The 20,581-nt window shown below is 38.3% G+C and overlaps 1 protein-coding gene across 12 annotated transcripts in view; it reads left to right on the forward strand.

Moving 5' to 3' along the window:
• Positions 1-1,029: 1,029 nt before the first annotated feature.
• Positions 1,030-20,581, forward strand: part of LOC140471221 (zinc finger CCCH domain-containing protein 10-like) — a 302,904-nt gene continuing 283,352 nt past the window's right edge. For 4 of the 12 annotated variants that reach the window (XR_011956897.1, XM_072567156.1, XM_072567155.1 and 1 more), the window contains exons 1-2: positions 1,421-1,577; positions 12,001-12,147. Coding sequence is in view for 10 of the 12 variants with exons in the window: in XM_072567156.1 (XP_072423257.1) it covers positions 12,048-12,147 (100 nt within the window). In the remaining 2 variants the exon portion in view is untranslated. Of the gene's footprint in view, positions 1,048-1,403; positions 1,578-1,807; positions 1,986-7,019; positions 7,914-12,000; positions 19,444-20,581 lie in introns of those variants that run through there. The other 8 variants (XM_072567152.1, XM_072567153.1, XM_072567151.1 and 5 more) reach the window with 8 other exon arrangements.

Raw genomic sequence — 20,581 nt, forward strand, 5'->3', positions numbered from 1 at the left:
CAGGAAACTGTAAAATACACCAATTGTGCAAAAAATACATGCAGAAATCAACCTGAAAATGAAGGTGTGGATGGTCATCAGGACAACAAACAGTGCACTAAATACACACATGACTTGAACACACCTACAAGTCAAGAACACCTAAGTGCGAATCCAAATCTCCAGAAGGTTATACCATCATAAGATTTGGAAGGATTGTCAAGCCACCAAGTATGTCATTTAGACTCTTAACTTTTTTCAATTACTGTTTCTATTTTAATACATTTGCAGCTACCCTAATGTAGATGCACTTTCACTCTGTGAGTAATTTTTATCGGGGGGGGGGTTTAAAAAGTAACGTGTGATTTTTGCTTCAAGACCTGATTTGTTTTAAAGAGCTGGATGTGCTCATGTGCCAAGGACTAATATAAAACTACATGATCAACTGTTGCCCAGCCAAAAGCAAACTAGAATCAGAATCCATACAATTATCTACAACTGCAGTTACAGTAGTCTTATTGAGATTTTCAAATAAATGGAATCCATGTGACTTATTCTGCATTGTAGATTAATAATACAACAACTTCAATCACCATCCTCAACACCCCTTCTCCTTTCAACAACAGTATCTTGTGCAAATGCAAGAGATACAAAACTTACCCTTCTCATTGTACAAGCCTCCTTGCAGTCCATCAAAATACCAATTTACGCACTGTATATGTTTTTTTCTGTTTAGTACTCTGTATTTGCCTTTCTTACTCTCTACTGGGGAGACCAAACCTAGATTGGGTGACTGCTTTGTGGAATATATCCATTCAGGCCAGAAGCATGACCTCAGATTCCAGATTGCCTGTAATTTTCATTCTCCACTGTTCTTCCAGTTTGAATTCTGTCCTTAGCCTCCTACAGTAATCCAATGAAGGTGAATGTAAGCTCGAGGAACAACATGCATCTTTTGATTGGGTACTTTGCAGCCTTTCAGTGTTCAAAATTTTTAACTCATAACTACTGTTTTCATTTTTCTCCAATGTAATTGGGGATTATTCGACTTTCCTATTCACACCTACTGTAAGTCCATCATTTGTTTCCTTACTTACAACATTGGCATTTCATTTTTACTTGCACCATCATCCTTTTTTGTCGTTTACTCCCACCTTCCACCTTTCACAGGCTTTTCCTTTAGTGTAAGCCCCCTCCCACTTTTCTTGTCTCTGTACAGGTACTTGTTATTTGCTTAAAACCTGTTACTTCTGAATTCTTCCCCAGTTAAAGGTCACTAACCTGAAACGCTTCTCTCTGATTTTTTTCGTTTCTCAAAAGATGGTGCAAGACTTGCTGAGTATTTCCTTGTATTGTTTCAGGTTTTCAAATTACTAACATCCATGCTGTTGGGGACTATTCAATGTTATAGATATTAGAAAATTTATGGGCGAGGGAATTCAGGTTAAATTTTGAATGTAAAATAGTAACCGAGCTGACTGGAAGGAATTCAGGTTACGAATCGCAACTCATTGGCGTTAAGCCGCTCTTGTCTGGGAGGAGCTTTTTTTGATACTCGTTGTGTTTGGAGGAGTGAAGGAGTGAAGGAGCTGAACCGTGTATGTAAATACATTCCTTTTTTCTGTCTGTTTTGTATCCGTTTTGATTTTTACTCTTGATTATTCCGACAATTTAAATAGTCAGAACGAAGGTTTAATTTTGTTTTCGTGTGTACGCCGTTGTTTCATGTAGCACAAAGTTAAGGCCTAGAAATCCCATAACAGCCTTCGAATCCCTCGACTAGCTTGTGACTGATATACGGTGTAATGTACAGTAAAATGATCGTTAAATCAGAATTTTACGAGCATTGTTTTTGAAATTTCATAGATCATTCATACATTTGCAGCACTAAGGAATCGATATTTACTTCTGATGAAACTTGATTAGACTCTTGTTTTCTGCCGAAATGCTTCTTTCGCGTACAAAGTGGACAAGCAAGAGGCTGAAAGAACACAGCAAGCCAGGTAGTATGTACTCCACCTCCTGATGCTGTCTTCCATCTCCTGCTTGTCTACTTTGGATTTGCAGGGTTTTTTTTGTCGTTTTTTGAGTACAAAAGCTTATACTTCTAAATTGCCTTGAGCATAACAAAATGGCCCAAGGGATTTCATGGGGACGAGATGGAGCCCTCAGCGGAGTTAAGGCTACTTGAAGAATATTTTGAGGGCAGAGAACGATGTAGCAAGGTGGAAGCACTTTAGGAATTCAAGACTACTTGTCAGCTGAAGACCCATTGCAAAGGTTGCAGCGGATGTGATGTACATGTAGTTCAGGTTTAGAAATTGTAAAGTGAATTGAAACCTAGAAATAGAGAAAATTTTAGAATTAAGCTGGCAGTTAGGTTATGGAGAGATTTGTAGATGAGAATTTTGAAATTGACGTACCACGATTAGCCAACAGAAATATATGAAGCCTGAGGTGAATGGGGCAAGTTAGAGTTTCATGCTGGTTTGAATGCGATGGAATTGTGAGGCATGTGCAGATTGTATTGAAGTCAAGCCTGGAAGTGATAAACACGAGGGGAGTTCAGCTTTTTGCAGCGAAAGCAATATGAAGTTTGATTAGATTCTCTACAATGTGGAAACCGGCCATTCGGCCCAACAAGTCCACAGCAACCCACCCAGTCCCATCTCCCTCTGACTAATGCATCTAACACTATGGGCAATTTAGCATGACCAATTCATCTGGCCTGCACATGTTTGGATTGTGGGAGAAAAAAAATTGTGGGTGAATGTGCAAACTCCACAAGGACAGTCGCCTGAGGCGAGGATTGAACCCAGGTCCCTGTTGCTGTAAGGCTGCAGTGCTAACCACTGAGCCACCCTAAGGAGTTTGTAACTCTTTATAGTTCAATAAGGTAGTTAGATTACAGCGTTGGCTTCAGTCTTATAGTAAAATGCAGTTTAGGATGTGGAATTTCAGATGGAAATTGAACAGAGTGCCATCAGTCTTGATAGTGTTTGGTTTATCCACAATTTAATATCCAGCAAGCTGTTTCATAAAGCAGAGTTGAAAGTATAAAGTTCCCTATCATCATTCTAGAAAAGCTGACCCCATGCTTCATTAATTTGTTATTTTTAAAGTATTATATTTTAGAGTATAGTACTCAAAATACTGTATAACTCTGAAAATTGTCTTGATGGAAGACCCTGATGTTACTTCAACAATGTTAAATGAAGCAAATCAGCTTTCCAGAATTTGATGGTGACCTGGAAAAGCAAGAAAAGTAGTGAGAAGGAAACTGATCCTGAATAATGGTTTTTGAGATGCTATTATACAATTTTGAAAATGTGCTTAGCATAGAGGTTACAATCCTTTTGTATAGCTGAGCTATCTGACATGTACTAATTGATGTCGAGTACGAATTAGAGTTAAAAGGCAAGCTAAGTCCCCAATTAACATCCTGAAATTGATAAATGAAAAATTATAACAATAGTGTAACAAGTCTTTTGCAAACTATATTTTCTTTCCCAGTCTTATGCTAATTCTTTCCTGAAAATAGTAGTTCACCTGGATGCACCTCCTCAGCTGCCACTAAATCGCCAGTGTCTCACCCAAGTAGATAGTCCACATTTGTGAGCCGTTCCAGAAGGTTATTTAATCATGAGGATTATTGCAGCCTACCTGATCCTCTTTGTATCTAGTGTCCATACAGGTATATTTCAATCTATTAATTGAATCAGCTACACACTGTCATCACTCTGTTGCCTGTGATAATATCAGCCTTTTTGCAAATCTGGATCATGTGTAGCTGGTCTGTTAATCATGATATTCTGGGTAGCTTGTGTACCTGATAGCAGGAATCACTTTGCCATGACTGCTGAGGATGGAAATGTTTTCTTTTTTTTTGTCACTGTCTTCCGCTCCTTGCTCCTAAACTGGTCGATTTAATGTTTGCTTGGATGTCCGCAATCCAAATATTTCTGAATTTAAGCACTTTAGCAATAAATTTAGGCATCTGGGTCTCTGCTGATGTTCTGATGTAACTGTTTGCTAAGCAGTATGTGACAGTGGTTTGCTTTCCATTCTTTTTGCTCCTTCCCACTCTGAGGAATATTCTGACTTTTTGTTTGATGATGTGACTAAGTTCAGAAAACTTAACATTTTGATCAGTTACGGGATTGAGCCTGCATTCTACTACTCCATAGCACAATACATTGCCATACATGGTTCGTGAACCAATTTGTAGTTCATTGCATTCACTTTCTGAGGTCATTGAGTTCTATCCTTACTACTGTAATTAGGATACAGCTAGCTCAGCACAGACCAAGGACCACATTCAAGTTTTTGCTGATCTGTATGACGTTGGTTTAAAATTCTTGAACATTGGACAAGCCCTAAGTCTTTCCAATAATTCTGCTTTTTCTCAAATTCCACATCAGTTTATTCTGGTGTGATATGTATTTGCTTTATATGGCATCTTACAATTATGCCTCCCTACAATAATTAACTATCAGATTACTTAGCAGATGCATAAAATACAAAGTAAAAGTTAAAGGTGCTGTATCCTTGATTTAAAAATAAACCTCTTGGTACTTAGTTGTTCAGCACAGTGTTACTTCCAATTTATGACATTTTATTGGTGGCAATGTGGAAGATGAGCAGCGAGGCAAAGGCTGCAAACTGATTACCCTACCACCTTTTGGATGTGTGGCTGGTCTGCTGTTCATGATATTCTGGGTAGGAGCTATCTGAATGAATATGATGAACTTTTTTTAAAATTACAGTATTGTAAGATACATTTGCTTCTAGGATTTTTGTCTCTTTATAGTCTCTTTATACATCTGTCCTAAATTTAGTTAGGTTATGCAAATTGCAGGATGGTTGTTTTATATATTAATATCCCTTGCTTATGATGCAGTTTTATTTTAAAAAGTTACTTTCTACGCTTTCATTGATTACAAATCTCGCAGCTTGCTGTTTAACTATAGATTGAGCAGAAAGCATCAAACATCAGTACAAATTTGTTTTTTTCACCTTCTGTCTTTTTCCATGTTGTTTTAATAACTGTCTGCCAGTCGTTGGATTGAATGTACAGCCTTGCATATCTGGCATCACACCAGTACTGAAACTCCTATAGCTTTGTGTGGTAGTCAAAAAATCTCCATGGCTTGATGAAGAATACCACTTAATTATGAAGTAGCAGAGTGAGACTGCTAGCCCTCACCTGTTGTTCAAATGTTTGATTCACCTTCCATTTCCAAGGTACTCTGAGGTAGGCTGGACACCTTTCAGGGCCAAATGTGGCAACCATTGCATCTTCGATGAGTTTGTGTGATATATAGCAAGTGATGATTTTATCAGGTTATGCATTAGTTTTGATGCATCATATCTTGGTGTTAAGCTTACATGGTAAGCAGTTGGCTAGTGCCCTATCAGTGAGGTTGCCAATAGGTTGATTTTGTAGAATGGGGAAATTATAGGAATTCCAATGCATATATTGACTGTTGAATGTAGGTTTGTGAGGTAAAAACAATGACTGCAGATGCTGAAAACCAAATACTGGATTAGTGGTGCTGGTGAAGGTGATAGGTCAAGGAGGAGAGGGTGGAGTGGATCAGTAACTGTCTCCTTGACTTGTCCGGGCTTGTCCGACCTGCCTATCTTCTTTTCCACCTATCCACTCCACCCTCTCCTCCTTGACCTATCACCTTCATCTCCTCCCCCACTCACCCATTGTACTCTATGCTACTTTCTCCCCACCCCCACCCTCCTCTAGCTTATCTCTCCACGCTTCAGGCTCACTGCCTTTATTCCTGATGAAGGGCTTTTGCCCGAAACGTCGATTTCGCTGCTCGTTGGATGCTGCCTGAACTGCTGTGCTCTTCCAGCACCACTAATCCAATGTAGGTTTGTGGTAGACAGTAGTAGAGAACACATTGGCATATTTCTCAATTTACATGAGGAAAGAGAGCTTGCTTGCCTCGTTTCAGCAGCAGATTTTACCTCTGACACATTTACAACATTTGTATCCACAGTTGCATCAAAGAATTTGTTTATACAGTTTCATAAATTCCCATCCTGTGCACAAATTTACAGATTAAATGGCACAATCAAACAAGCTCTGTATTTGTTAGGAAATCTGCAAATGGGTTTTCTTCCACCATATATTGCAAGGCTGCATGCATTAGTCAATTTATGCACTGGTATTCCAACAATTCGATGTACTACAAGATCAACGTTATTGGCAAACTCATGAATTGGCCTCTAACCATTTGCTCACTGCAAACTTGATGCTGAGATAGCCAATATCACAGCTATTCACATATGAAAATGGCTATCTTATTAAATCAGCACCCACTGTATATCACATAAATTTATGGAAGGATCTATAGCCACCACTTTTTTGGCCCTGAAACCTGTCCAATCTACCTTGATATCCATCTCTCATTGCTATTTTGCAGGAAACATGAGAATGGTATTCCATACTGATAGGATGTTGCCATCAAGCCGCAGAGACATTTTGCCTCTGTAAACAAGTAATGCGGTTAATGAGTTTCAGTTGTGTGATATATGTCTATAGATTCTACATCTTAAAAACTGACAGATTATATTAAGCAAAACATCCCATTGATTGTCCACAGCAGGCAGCAGGCTAACTGTGCTCAACCAGCCCGTGCTTGTAAATTTCAGAATACCATGTCTGACATTTGGATGCGATCTTGCTGCTGGACAGCATTTTACGAATAATCCTAACTCCGATGAGAATTACACCAGAAACCAAGATTATCAATCTGGTTTGAAGTGTGATTCATTTGCATGCGCTTAGGCTGCACATATTCACACACCTAGCCCTGTTCTTTGTAGAATTTGTCCTTACATTGCACCTTTTCATTGAGGAGACCTGTATGGGGACTGGGAAAGCATAGCAGGTTAGGCAGCATCCGAGGAGCAGGAAAATCGATGTTTTGGGCAAAAGCCCTTCATCTTGCCTGAAATATCGATTTTCCTGCTCCTCGGATGCTGCCTAACCTGCTGTGCTTTTCCAGCACTAGTCTAATCTTGACTGATTTCCAGCATCTGCAGTCCTCATTTTCACCTAGGTATGGGGACTGCCAAATCCATGCTGTTTTTGTCATGACAACACCTTTGCCAATCAGAGACTATCTGCCTGGTTTAATTTTAAACAACTAACTAAGATTGACAGTTAACAGTTTCTAATTCATCTCCATGGTTGAAGTAATAAGCACCATCTTCTCATGCTGTCTAAGTTGTTCCTTTTCTAAATATGGTTTCTTGCATTCCAGTCGAGATCGGTGTGAGTTAAGTTTCAACGTTATGCTTCTTTTTGACAATGGACAGTGCAGTTTCCAAACTTGGGAGAAGAGGGAGGCTAAGATTCTTTAAATTGGTCATGACACTTAAACTTCCATAAGTAATACATTTAAAGAAACTTTTATTCTCACATGCTGCAAGGAGTAGTATGTATGCCTTATACTCTATTCCGAAGAGAGAGGATTGGTTCTCCTGTTCTGCTTGCATTCGATTGTTCCGGTTGCTTTCAAAAAAGACAAGAAGTGAAGAGCAGTCATGTTAACGTTTGCACGTTTTGGGAATTTGTCTTACAAACAATACTTTTCATTGTCATTCAATGTTTTTGCTACATCAGATTAGTTTGTTGAGTTTTGTTTTACAGGCGTGTATATGTAGTCTCTGTAAACAGTCAAGTCTGAAAATAATTTTACAATTAATTATATTGTTACTATTTCTGTTATAATTATAAAGGCGGATCTGTACCAGGATCAGACTTGGGTTGATTTGTTTTGATTGTAATCCATGATGGGAGAACAGCGACTGCTTCAGGTCCTGGAAGAACACTCATTTGTATTCTGTATGAAGGCTATATTGTATAATGTGATGTATAAAACAGGACAAAATGTTGTCTAAGCACAAAGGTAAGTACAGATGCAGAAGGAAGTTCAGTTATTTTTTCTCAGCCTCTCATAGAAACTCCAAATATCAGCCTCGTCACAGTATCGCACATATCACAGATTAACTCAAGGTTTTTGCATCCTCTGCCCTATCATAGGCATCATTTTAATTAATGATCACTGTGCTAAAGTGCCTTTTGACATCAATGCTGTATTTGCATTTTTTATCAGTTTGTACCTCATTCCCCTTTGCTGACAGTCGTGACTTAATTTGAAACAGTGCTCAAATTATTGTTTTCAATTTCACGTGTAATTTCTGTTCACTTGTGGGACATGGGCATCGCTGGCAAGATCAGCATTTGCTGTCCATCATGTACCTCCTTTCAAAGTTGAACAATCTCTGATTTTTCTCAGTTTTTCTTAAGTAATTTTGAAAGATTTAAGATCATAGCATGTGACAATTTGATATATATATATGAATTTTTCTTGCAAAAAGCCACCTAATCTTACTCTCTTGCTTGTTTCCCTTATCCTTTTTAATATTCTTTTTCAAGTAATTATCTATTTAATAATTGTGACCTTGCTTGGAACAACAGTTTTTAGAGCATTTCACATCCAAATCACCGTCTATGAGGAAACACTTTTCAAACCCCTCTCATTTATATCTTCATGCTAAATTTATGTGCACTCATTACCATTTCACCATAATCTTGAAGGCTTCTAATCAGGAACCCCTTAATTTTCTCCAATCCAGCAGAAAAGTCTTAAATTTAAAACTTAAATCTCTTTTAACTGTAATAGCCCATCCTGGTAACATTATTTCACAGCGAGTTTTGAGAAGATTTGTAGCTCAGGTTGAGGTTTTGGATGTAAGTTTGCTCGTTGAGCTGAAAGGTTCATTTTCAGACGTTTTGTTATCCTACTAGGTAACATCTTCAGTGGGCCTCAGGCAAAGCAATGCTGAAAATTCCTGCTTTCTATTTATATGTTTGGGTTTCTTTGGGTTGGTGATGTTATTTCCTGTGGTGAAGTCACTTCCTGTTCCTTTTCTCAGGGGTTGGTAGATGGGGTCTAACTCGATATGGTCGTTGATAGAGTTCCAGTTGGAATGCCATGCTTCTAGGAATTCTCGTGCATGTCTTTGTTTGACTTGTCCTAGGATAGATGTGTTGTCCCAGTGGAAGTGGTGTCCTTCCTCATCCATATGTGAGGATACTAGTGAGAGGGCGTCATGTCTTTTTGTGGCTAGTTGGTGTTCATGTATCCTCGTGGCTAGTTTTCTACCTGCTTGTCCAATGTAGTGTTTCTAACAGTCCTTGCATGGTACTTTGTAAATGACGTTAGTTTTGCTCATTGTCTGTATAGGGTCTTTTAAGTTCATTAGCTGCTGTTTTAGTGTGTTGGTGGGTTTGTGGGCTACCATGATGCCAAGGGGTCTGAGTAGTCTGGCAGTCATTTCCAAGATGCCTTTGATGTAGGGGAGAGTGGCTAGGGTTTCTGGACGTGTTTTGTCTGCTTGTTTGGGTTTGTTGCTGAGAAATTGGCAGACTGTGTTCGTTGGGTACCCATTCTTTTTGAATACACGGTATGGATGATTTTCCTCTGCTTTGTGTAGTCCCTCTGTCCTGCAGTGTGTGTTGGCTCATTGAAATAATGTTCTGATGCAGCTTCGTTTGTGGATGTTGGGATGATTGCTTCTGTAGTTCAATATTTGGTCTGTATGTGTTGTTTTCCTGTAGACATTGGTTTGAAGTTCCCCATTGGCTGTTTGCTCTACTGTGACATCTAGGAATGGCAGTTTGTTGTTGTTTTCCTCCTCTTTAGTGAATTTTATGCCAGATAGGGCATAATTGGTTGTCTTGAGAATTCCTAGAAGCATGGCATTCCAACCGGAATGCTATCAACGAACACATCGAGTTAGACCTCATCTACCACCCCCTGAGAAAAGGAACTGAAGTGGCTTCACCACAGGAAATGACGTTACCAACCCAAAAAAACCCAAACATTATAATTAGAAAGCAGGAATTTTCAGCATCGCTTCGCCTGAGGTCCACAGAAGATGTTATCTAGTAACGTAACAAAACATCTGGAAATGAATCTTTTCAGCTCAGCAAGCAAACCTACATCCAATGCTATTTCATCTTTGCTGATGTAGCCTTCCTATAACTGGGCACCATAAACTACCACAAAGTACTCCAACTGCAGTCTGACTAATGTCTTATGCAAGTTTAACACATCTCCTTATTTTGGTATTTGATACGTCTAATTATAAAACCCAAGAATTGTGTTTTCCTTGTTTTTTCATGATGTTTGCGAAACTGAAAATATTTTCAGTGAATGCCTGCAGTATCAAGGTTTTTTACATAAATAAATGTACTTCAACTTGTTGAAATAGCTGTTTCTCATTGAATAATTTATGTATATTCAGAATATTTTCAATTTACATACTTTTTCCCCTCAAAGTAATACTGTTCCCTCTACAAATATCTTCTGCATCAATTGTCATGATCCCAATGTCTATGGCTAAATGGAGTTTTACTGATGCCACCTTTTGTTAATATTGACCGGTTTGTGATAAATGAAATCAGTTAAAGATCTGTGATACTGGCCCAGATACACTGGTAAGGAATTACTTTTAGCTTTGTATTATCAAAACGGGGAATGAGCTTTGTCATCAGTGTCACGTTCTGGGTAGGGGATGATGAAAGAACAACACTGAAAATGATTTTTCACACCTGCACTACTTTAATAATCTTGTAATTTTCAGCTGTGTACATTATTCATTTCAGTGGCCATCATTTGGAGCTTTCAGTCCATTCATTATTGACTATCAAAGGCACACAAGATTCTGGCAAACAGATACCCTAAAAAACATGGTATCAAAGTTCTGAATTTCATCAACTGCATTTTTTTTTCAAACAAACATTCCTGGCAAAAGTAATTTCTACTCTTGTCTTCCCAATCACTGTCCATTTTCACCTTTTCACTTTCTTGTATGTCATCTCATTGTGTTTCTAGTTCTATGATACTTTAGTTTTTTTTTGTTTCTTTGGGTTCACATTTGTTTAGTATGATTGCAAGTATTGGATTCCACCACCAACCACCAACCCCCACCCCTATCTGTCGAAAGTGCTGACTCTCTTGCTGGGGTACTTATGCATTATCTTCTTTACCACATTGTGGACATTCTTTACGTGCTAGTCCGGGTAATAATGAATAACCCTTACAAATGCTGGGATCAAAGGTGATACCAAGCATTGTGGTCCCAAAGCTCTCATGTATATTTTCCAGTAGAGGTCACAGGGTTGAAATTCGAAGTGAAAACTCTCGCTTTTTTTTTGTTTTCTGGATTGCTAAAAGCCATAGTCAACAATTCTTTCTAGGCAAGCAGGTGTAGTTTGTACTTTGGTCTATGAGTCAGGTACTCTTATTTATTTTTTTCAGTTTTCTCCTTTCCCAATACCCAGAATTGTTTCTCCACTGAGAAAAGAAATAAGTCTTCCTCACTTCCATTAGTGGTACTTTGAAGTGTGTGAAAGCGTTATATCATGAATTACTCTCTGATACTTCTGAAAGTATGCATGTACATTGAATGTGGATAAGTTAAATCATGATAAAGTCTAAATCTTGGAGTTTTTTTGAAAGAAGCAATTTTTATTTACTTTCATATAGATGCAGTTATTTAATGTATCTCAGACTAATGAAGTAAATTTTTTTTTGTTCTTTGGTGATATCTAAAATGATGTAGGTTTGGCAAACCTCAGGCAAGTTTGCAATGAACATAAGCCAAGCACAAAATAACCTATAATTTATTACAATCCATACTCATCATTCCCCAACTCCGCCAAGGGATCAGTGATGAAAATGTGACTCTGGTACAGTAGGAGGTAGACTTCCGAAGTTGTAGTGAAGCTACATTGTGGGGAAGCATGTGGTACAACTAACCTAGTAATGTTTGTTGCTGACTCTGGGCACGTTTAGAAACCTTTTTCAATTCCATTACAATCGTTGCTTAGCTTGCTGAGTACCAATTACAGTGGTTCAGGTAACACTTAGCTTGTGGACTAATTCCTCCTTCTCTGTAAAGACATACCTTGATTTTCTTTTTCAGATGTTTTTGTGTACAGTGGCTGAGAAGCACAGAAATAGTCTGTGAAGATGCCGGATAAAGATAATTTATTTAACAGTGGTAATGACGAGGCTGGCCACAGCTCAGATGATATTTGCCGAGACTTCCTGCGCAATGTCTGCAAACGTGGTAAGCGCTGCAAGTTCTATCACCCTGATATTAATGAAGTGTCTGACTTGGGCGTAAAGAAAAATGAATTTGTCTTTTGTCATGACTATCAGAACAAGGAGTGCACTCGCATCAACTGCAAGTTTATTCATGGGACAAAGGAGGATGAGGAACATTATAAAAAGTCAGGAGAGCTTCCCCCACGCCTGCGCCTGACAGTGGCCATGGGTCTTGGCCTTTCGCCATCTGACCTCTCTTTTAAAAAAGGTGAGGTCCCAATTTGTCGTGACTACTTGAAAGGTGACTGTCAACGAGGATCTAAGTGTAAATTCCGGCACTTAAAACGTGATGAATATGAATATGAAAACAGAACTTTGGAGAGATTGTCACGAGACCAAGTGATTTCTCCTGTAGTGCGTCGATATGACCCATTTGATGACCTCTATGACACTGATCGCTATGCTGATTATGACCATGTTCTAAAGAGACGAAGGGTTGATGGCTTGCGATTTGAGAGTTATGATTTTAATATCCCAAATTCACGTCCAGTTGACTATCGATTTCTGGAGGAGGAGAATCTGATGCTTCGAAAGCGTGTTGAGGAACTCAAAAAACAGATCTCAAATTTAATGGCAACTAATGAGGTACTTTTGGAGCAAAATGCACATTTCCGCAACCAAACCAAGGTGGTCACGCTAACCTCCACTCCCACAGCAACAGAGCAAACACTGGCAGCACCAACTGTGGGTGCAATCACTAATTACAACCATGGAATAGCACAGACCCACACCACTTTGAGCAGCCAAGCGCTTCAACCGCGACCTGTCACCCAGCAAGACCTGGTGGCAACTGCTGGAGCTACTGCTGCACCACCTGCTAATGCTGCACCAACAGCACAGCATCTTAATCCTGAGATTGCTTCACTTCCTGCAGCGCTTGCCCAGACCATTGCCCAGGGGATGGCGCCTCCAGTCTCTATGGCCCCAGTGGCTGTTTCTGTTGCACCAGTGGCAGTGTCAATTGCACAAGCAATGCCAGGAATCACTATTAGCCATGCCACCACTCCAATGGTTACTTATCCAATTGCATCACAAAGTATGAGGATAACAGCAATTCCTCACTGAGCGGTTATATGCAGGCTTTAGAAAATGTTCTGTATTTCTTTGTTGCTTCCCATGATGTGCATTACATAAAAATGCACTCCAGAGTCAAATATAATTCTGACTTCGTATTTAGTTCTCTTTTGTGAGTAAATTCTTCCTCTTCAGTCTATTGTTATTTTTGGATACTCGTTTAACCGCACCCCCCCCCCAACTCCTGTTTTAGTGCACAGCTTGCCAATCTTTGTAAATCCATCATCTAATATAACTTTAAAACAGTTACACAGGCTCTCTGGGGCGTTTCCTTCTAAAAGGTTTTGGGATAAACAAGTCTCTGGGCTGTGGTGCTGCGCAAAATATTCAAACTGATTCTGTATCCCAAGCTTGGCTATTTGCATTCTTGACGCAAAATAAAATTTCATAGCATATGAAATTGTAAATTATCAAAGCAAAATAAAAATATTTTGAAGCTTTTGATTGTGGATATTGCTGGCGCTGAATGATTGCTGCATTTTCCCAGATAGTGATCACTGCACTCCAAAAACTAATTCTCTGAATCTTTTTGGAATGTTTTGATATGACTGGGATGTAAATAATTATAAACCATCCAGAAAGTACAATTTAACCCTTACATTTTGGAAATACTCATTACATTGCTCTGTACCAAAGTGTTTAATTAACTTGGAAGCCATTGCGGTGATTCTGTTTCTTAATGACCCGAAAGTGTATTTTCAACTTTGTTAATCTTCGCACATTGGACCGTCCAGTATGTAACATAGGCTATTCAAATCCTGCCACACTGATGGGATTCAAATTTTTTTTCTTTGCCATCTGCAAGGATGATGCATGATCGGAGGTTAAAAGAATCTGAATTCTGTTTCTGCTGGAAGCCAGTCTATAACAGCATAAAACTGTTCACACATTGGCAGTCTTACACTGGCCAGTTGACTGGAAGAAATGGGATGGCGATTATACAGACTCTGTAGTTGTGCTCTTTTGAGCGTTAAATAGTGTCACAGTAGAGTGAGTATTCCTCCGTATTTAAACTATCCTTGCTTAACTCCTTAATGCCATTTATCCTCGAGTTGTGTGAATTCACAAATATAAAAGAAAGGAACCTTCTGTTCACTTGACCCTTAAAGGCAATAAAGCAAATGTAGAGTGAAATTGGATAAAAATAGTTAAAAGAGCAAATGCCAGTGATGATTGCTCTGCACCTAATTTGGGTCAGCGACGCAGGAACTGCAAAACCTTTTGCAAATTCTTGTTAAACTGGAATATATAGATATATTTTCACACCAAATATTGTAATTTGTATACAAATTCAAGAAATGTATAACTTGTTCAGTTAAAATATACGGAATATTAAAAAATACTTTACACCTAAGGCAGCTTAACTGCTGACTTATTTGGGGCCAGAATGGAAGTGTTTGCACATTCTTTGCTGAGTCAAGCTATAATGGATTTGAGTATGTGAACATGAATGTTCACTATTTTTTCCCTTTTTCAAAAAGCAACCTGAAGTGAACTTCATTAGAAATAGAGCTTGCCTTTTGCTGGCTAATGTCTTCAAATCAGAAAAATCCTTAAAGGTATTCTGAACACCATGTTTTTTTTAATATATTAATTTAACTCCTGGAAGCTCATAACCAGGATCAGTGGAAAACTACAGAAAACTGAAGTATAATGTATCGGGCACAAAAAAATCCCAAAGTTCTGAATCATTTTAAAAACTTGGTGCAAATCTTTCCTAAAGCTGATTGATTTGTTTGCATTTTCTTCAAGCTTGCCAAAATGATCTTGCAACACAACTAACAATGTTAATGGTGAAATTGGCTTTTGATAGTCTGTTAAAGCTGCCTGATGTAACTGTGGCTGTTTTGTTTAATTGATTCAGGTGCTTATTTTGTTGAAAGGGGTGGTGGCTGTGATATGAAACTTTAAGGGTGGTCATACTTATGCTATTTAATCAACTGTTACTGAGGACATTTGGCCTTAATTGTTGTTTTTCTGTTAACCTTGTCTACAAATTGTATATAGTAGCTGTTTAGTTGTTTGAAACCTGCTGTAATGTTTGTCAGGTTCTTGTCGAATCTGGAATTCAGAACCGATGATCTAAGCTTGTACAATTGAAACAAGTTTAATTGAGCAGATGTGCTTTCATTTGTCGTGCTTTCAGTGTACTCCACAGAACTGAAAATTCTACTTGTACTTAATGTAGCTCTTTAGCTGTGCTGCAATTTTATATTTTGCAAGTGGGAAAGAGAATTTTCAGATTATTGGATAGCCTATCCCCTGTATTTCCTCTGTCTTCATGCTATAGTTGTGTACTCCCAGGAATCCCTGTGACTGAAATTTACCCTATTATAATGTGTATATAATTTCTACTTGCTAAACCATGAATATTTGGGAGCCCTTCCTAATCAAAGGGAGTCGCAGTTTTATTAGATTAAAATCAAAATTATGCAAACTGTCTCTTCACAAAGAGCTCTGGGAACATTACTGTCACGTATCACAAACTAATATCACTGTCTCATGGTCAGCAGTTAAAATAATGCAAATACTAGACAGTGCACAGTCTTAAGGAATGTTCAAACTAGTCTGTGCTTTTTAGTTATAGGTCTGACATAGATGAGTAAAAATAAGCACTATTCAATCTTAAAAGAACGATGAAGAGTCACTTAATAGAGGTCTTTTAAAATTTTGAAAAGCTGTTAAAGTGACCACAACGGTATGTTTACTTTTATTTGGAAAAAACATACACATTCAGTGTATTCCTATTGTATGTAATGAGTCTGAATGTAACAAACTTGCATAAAACTAGAAACTGTAGTGGCTGATTCGGGGTCAAATTGAAGTTTATAGTAGTTTGTTTATACTGCATCGTATTTTCAGATTTGACTTGTTGATTCAAAGAGTATCTCTGCTTTGAATGTAATTTTGATGTCGTTAAAGAAAGTTTTACAATATTCTATTTATAAATGACTTTCTGTTAAGAAGTATATGTTCCTGTAACAACAATTTGGATAAGAATGAAGAATTAGAAATAGCAGCAGGAGTAGACTGTTTGACCCCTTGAACCTTCTGTATAATTCACTAAAATATTGACTGATCTAATTCCTCCACTTACAAACCTTGACTTCCTTTGATAATCAAATATGTTTAACTCTGAATTTATTCAAAGCAATGATCAACCTCCACTATTTGCTCTGAGAAAATAAATTCTTTCTCGTCTCCATGTTGAATGGGAGTTCCTTATTTTTGAGCGGTGTCCCCTTGTTTTTGATTTCTGCTAATAACCAGAAACATCCTTTTCAGCATCAATTTATTGGTATTCTTGGGAACCACCTTGTAATGATGGATTCTAGTTATGCTTTTCCCAATAAAAGAAAATATTGTGTTGTGTTCAGTCTATGTCAGAGTCTTTTCAAAATTTTAAAATACCTCTATTAGGTGAGTCTTCATCCTTTGTTTAAGATGAGGAAAAACACAAAAGACCCATGCTTACCCATGCAGTTCTGGTAGCATCTTTTTAAATCCTCTTTGAACATTTATTCTTTCCATAAAAAGGTGAGAATATTGAACACCCTAGAGAATAGTTGAAGAGAATTGTACAGAATCATTTGAAGGTGAAGGAAATAGAGGGTTACGATACATTTAGATGGGCAGAGATTTGGACAGATCATAAACACTAGCATGGCCTCGTTGGGTTGAATGGCTCATTTCTACACAGGCACACACACACACACACCATATAATCACTTCTCGTTCTTAAACATACAATAAATATAGGCCCAGCCTCCTCAACATTTCCTCGTAAGATAAAGCCCTCATTACAGGAATCAGTGGGCTTCATCAGCTAGATAAGCATTTATTGTCCAACACAAGTGGTATTGAGCTTCCTTCTTAAAGCGCTGCAGTCTTTGGAGTGTAAGGGCACCTGCCGTGCTGTTGGAAAAGAGTTCTTGGATTTCAACTCAGTGATAGTGTAGGAAGAGATATGCTTCCAAGTCAAGACGGTGTGTGGCTTGAAGGGAGTCTTGTGGCTAGTGTTGTTCCTATATCTCTGCAGTCCTTGTTCTTCTAAAATGATATAGGTTGTTTAGAAGGTGCTATTAGAGGAGTATTGGTGAGTTACTGCTGTGCATTTGTAGGTTGTACACGCAGTTGCCACTGTCGATAGTGGCGGGAGTGAATGTTGAAGGTGGCAGATGAGGTGCCACTTGGTCCATTTTAGTTTCAGCAAAGTGAGTAAAGTTGCACATGATCCTCTAAGTCTGGTCTCACCTTGTACAGTGTAGCAAAGCTTCCCTAGTTTCAAGCTGCATCTCCCGTACAATAAAGGCCATTGTTCTAATTTCCTTCCTAATTAGTTGCTGTACCTGCATTTTAACTTTTTTTTTTGTGATTCATGTACAAGGATACCCAGATCCCTATTCTGCAGTCTACCTCCATTTAAACAGTATACTTCCTGCCAAAGTGGGCAACCTCACTTTTTCCTACATTATACTTCATTTGCCAAATTTGTGCCCACTCAATTAGCCTCTCTATATCCTTTCACCGATTTATCCTCCTCACAAATGGCTTTCCTACCTATTTTCATATCACCAAATTTGGCCACAATACAGTCTGTCTCTTCATCCAAGCCATTGCTACGGGTTATAAATAGTTGAAGCCCCAGGCCTGATTTCTGTGGCATTCTGCTAGTTACAGTTTGCCACCTTGAAGACAACTTGTGTATCTAGATTCGCTCTTTGCTGTTAGCTAATTAATCCTTATCCATGTTAATATATTGCTCCCAATACTGAAAGCTTTTATCTTATCACATAAAAAGGTTGTGATAAATGCCTTTTGTAAATTCATATGTTTTGCCTTCTGTGCAAAGTGAGAAAATGTCATGATGACCAATTATGTTTTTACCTGTGCTTAGATTTTCATGAACCAATTAGGATGGTTTACACTCCTGGGATCTATCTGTCCTTTGCACCACATGCTTGAACCACAGCAAGCTTTTCCACTTTTCCAGATTTTCCATGTTTCCCATGCCCTCTGCTATATCCTAGTATTCGAGCATTCTGAATCTCAGAGATACAAAAGATGTCTAACTTTTCTCATCATTGTCCCCTTTGTGTACTATTATTATTTCTGTCTGTTAATCAATTCCTGGCCTTCATGTAATCAGTTTACAGATAATTGTTTTTCCTGTGTGTGTTTTTTAACCACCTTGCCCCTTTCCCGGCTCTGTTTTTGCTCGTAGGCTGTTCGTAAAATCCCTACAGTGCGGAAAGAGGCCATTTGATTCTGCACCCACCTTCCGAAGTGCATCCCACCCAGACCCCCAGTCTATCCCTGTAACCCTACTCTTTTTTTTTAAATCAAGCTACTCCATTTAACCTACATATCCCTGGACACTAAGGGAAAATTTAGCATGGCCAGTCCACTTAACCTGCACATGTTTGGACTGTGAAAGGAAACCAGAACACCTGGTAGAAGCCCACACAGACATGGGGAGAATGTGCAAACTCCACGCAGACAGTCATCGAAGGGTGGTCCCTGGCACTGTACCACCCCTAAACAACATGGCTGTTGTTCTGTAAATGACTCAGTTTTGATGCAGGGTCAAAGACCTGAGCTATTAAGCATTCCTCCTTTTCTCCACAGATGCTGCCTAACCTGCTGAGTATTTCCAGCCTCTGTTTTCTTTATTTCAAATTCTTGCTCTCAGTTAAGCCAAATGTGGAAGATGCCAAGCCGATACAGAAGGCAAGTCATCAGATTTAATACTCTTCCTTAATCAGAACTGCATTTGTATAATTTCCAGTACTTGAAATGCTCATTTATTATATTATTTTTGTTACCACTCCCAATTCAGTTGATCTGTGAAGGGTAAGAACCAAAGCACAGACTATTTTGATGTCCTTTCACTTGGCTCAATAGTTTGAAGAATATTAGTAAAACAGGCAACCAGTGCTGCAAACTGATCCTGTGTAAATTGAAAGGATTAATTATATATTTTGTACATAATGTTTGCTATGCTGTGTTTGATATTTTTTAAAAAGTTGTGATTATGCTTAGAATGTTTCAACAGATACAGGTCTCCAGAACAGTAGAGCTTACAGTCCCAAGTGTATACTTCATTTGAAATGAGATAAAAGTCTCTGCATTTATTTGTATGGGATCCTGTAAAATGTAGAACAATAAAAAAAAATTAATTTAAGAGGAAGCTTCCTGTCTAGTCCTCATTCATTTTTAAGTACACATTTTAAAATAGTTGGTGAAAGATTTTTTTCTTGTTGATTTTTTAAAGTTGCATTTATGAGTCCTTAAGTAATGTCAGTTGAAGGACCAGTTGACTGTATTTGTTGTGTCTTAACACAGGTAAGTCTGACTTCAGGTTGAGAATGCAGATTTGACTTAAATTTTGTTTAATTCTTCTATGAAGGATGCTTGAAGGCTTTATTATGTTAAAGGTGATATGCAAATTCAAGGGTTGTTTTGTGTAAAATAGCTAAGTGAGCTATTGGGTGACCTTTTCTGTCATTCACTTGATAGAAGGAAATAAATTTTTCTATTAAGGACAGACATTTTAAGAAAAGATAGTCCAAGCAATGCCACCTTTGTCTAATGTGTTACTTTCAGTTTTAAGTTAGGGGAGGCAGCTGCATTCCTACATGGAAAAACTATATGGTAAAGAAGTGTCTTGCACTTCATAGTACTGTACCTTGATCGTTTGCACTCTGGTAGAGAATAGGCTAGATGCAGCGGAATGACCTCTCCATTCTGTGTCAACAATGCATCTCAATTCCCAGTCTCAAAACACAGACTCTGCTGTACCAACATAACGCTTTCATTTCTAGCCCCAGTTATATTCATTTATGCAGCCTTTTAAACATCTCCATGCTTTGGATTTGGGTTTACTAGGATTTATACTAGCAATGTGGGAAACAAATCTGGCAAAACTAGAGAATAGATGTGAATAGATACAAATTAAGAAGCCAGCAATAAAATGACAACATTGTAAACTGGAGCTGCTAAAAGATGTTTGGCAACGTGTTGGTGCCACATGTGGATTCAACTGTGAATTGTAGCAGCCAGAGACTGAATCTTGACTCTTTTCTTTTCCTGAAGAAGAGAGAAATCTGAGGAGAGGTTACTCCAGCTTCCAGCACCTGATTACAAAGTAAGGTGCACAGATCACAGCAGGTTGCTCGTTTGCTGCCTCTTAACGCTGGGATTTTGCGTAGAGTGGGGAAGAGGAGGGAAATGTAGCACCTAACCAGGAATAAAAATAAATTGACTGATTTTGAAAACTTTATGCAAATAGAGTTTATTTTCATTTTTGTTTTTTTGGCTAT

The sequence above is a fragment of the Chiloscyllium punctatum genome, chromosome X (genome assembly GCF_047496795.1).
Source record: "Chiloscyllium punctatum isolate Juve2018m chromosome X, sChiPun1.3, whole genome shotgun sequence".
In the NCBI taxonomy this organism is placed as follows: Eukaryota; Metazoa; Chordata; class Chondrichthyes; order Orectolobiformes; family Hemiscylliidae; genus Chiloscyllium; species Chiloscyllium punctatum.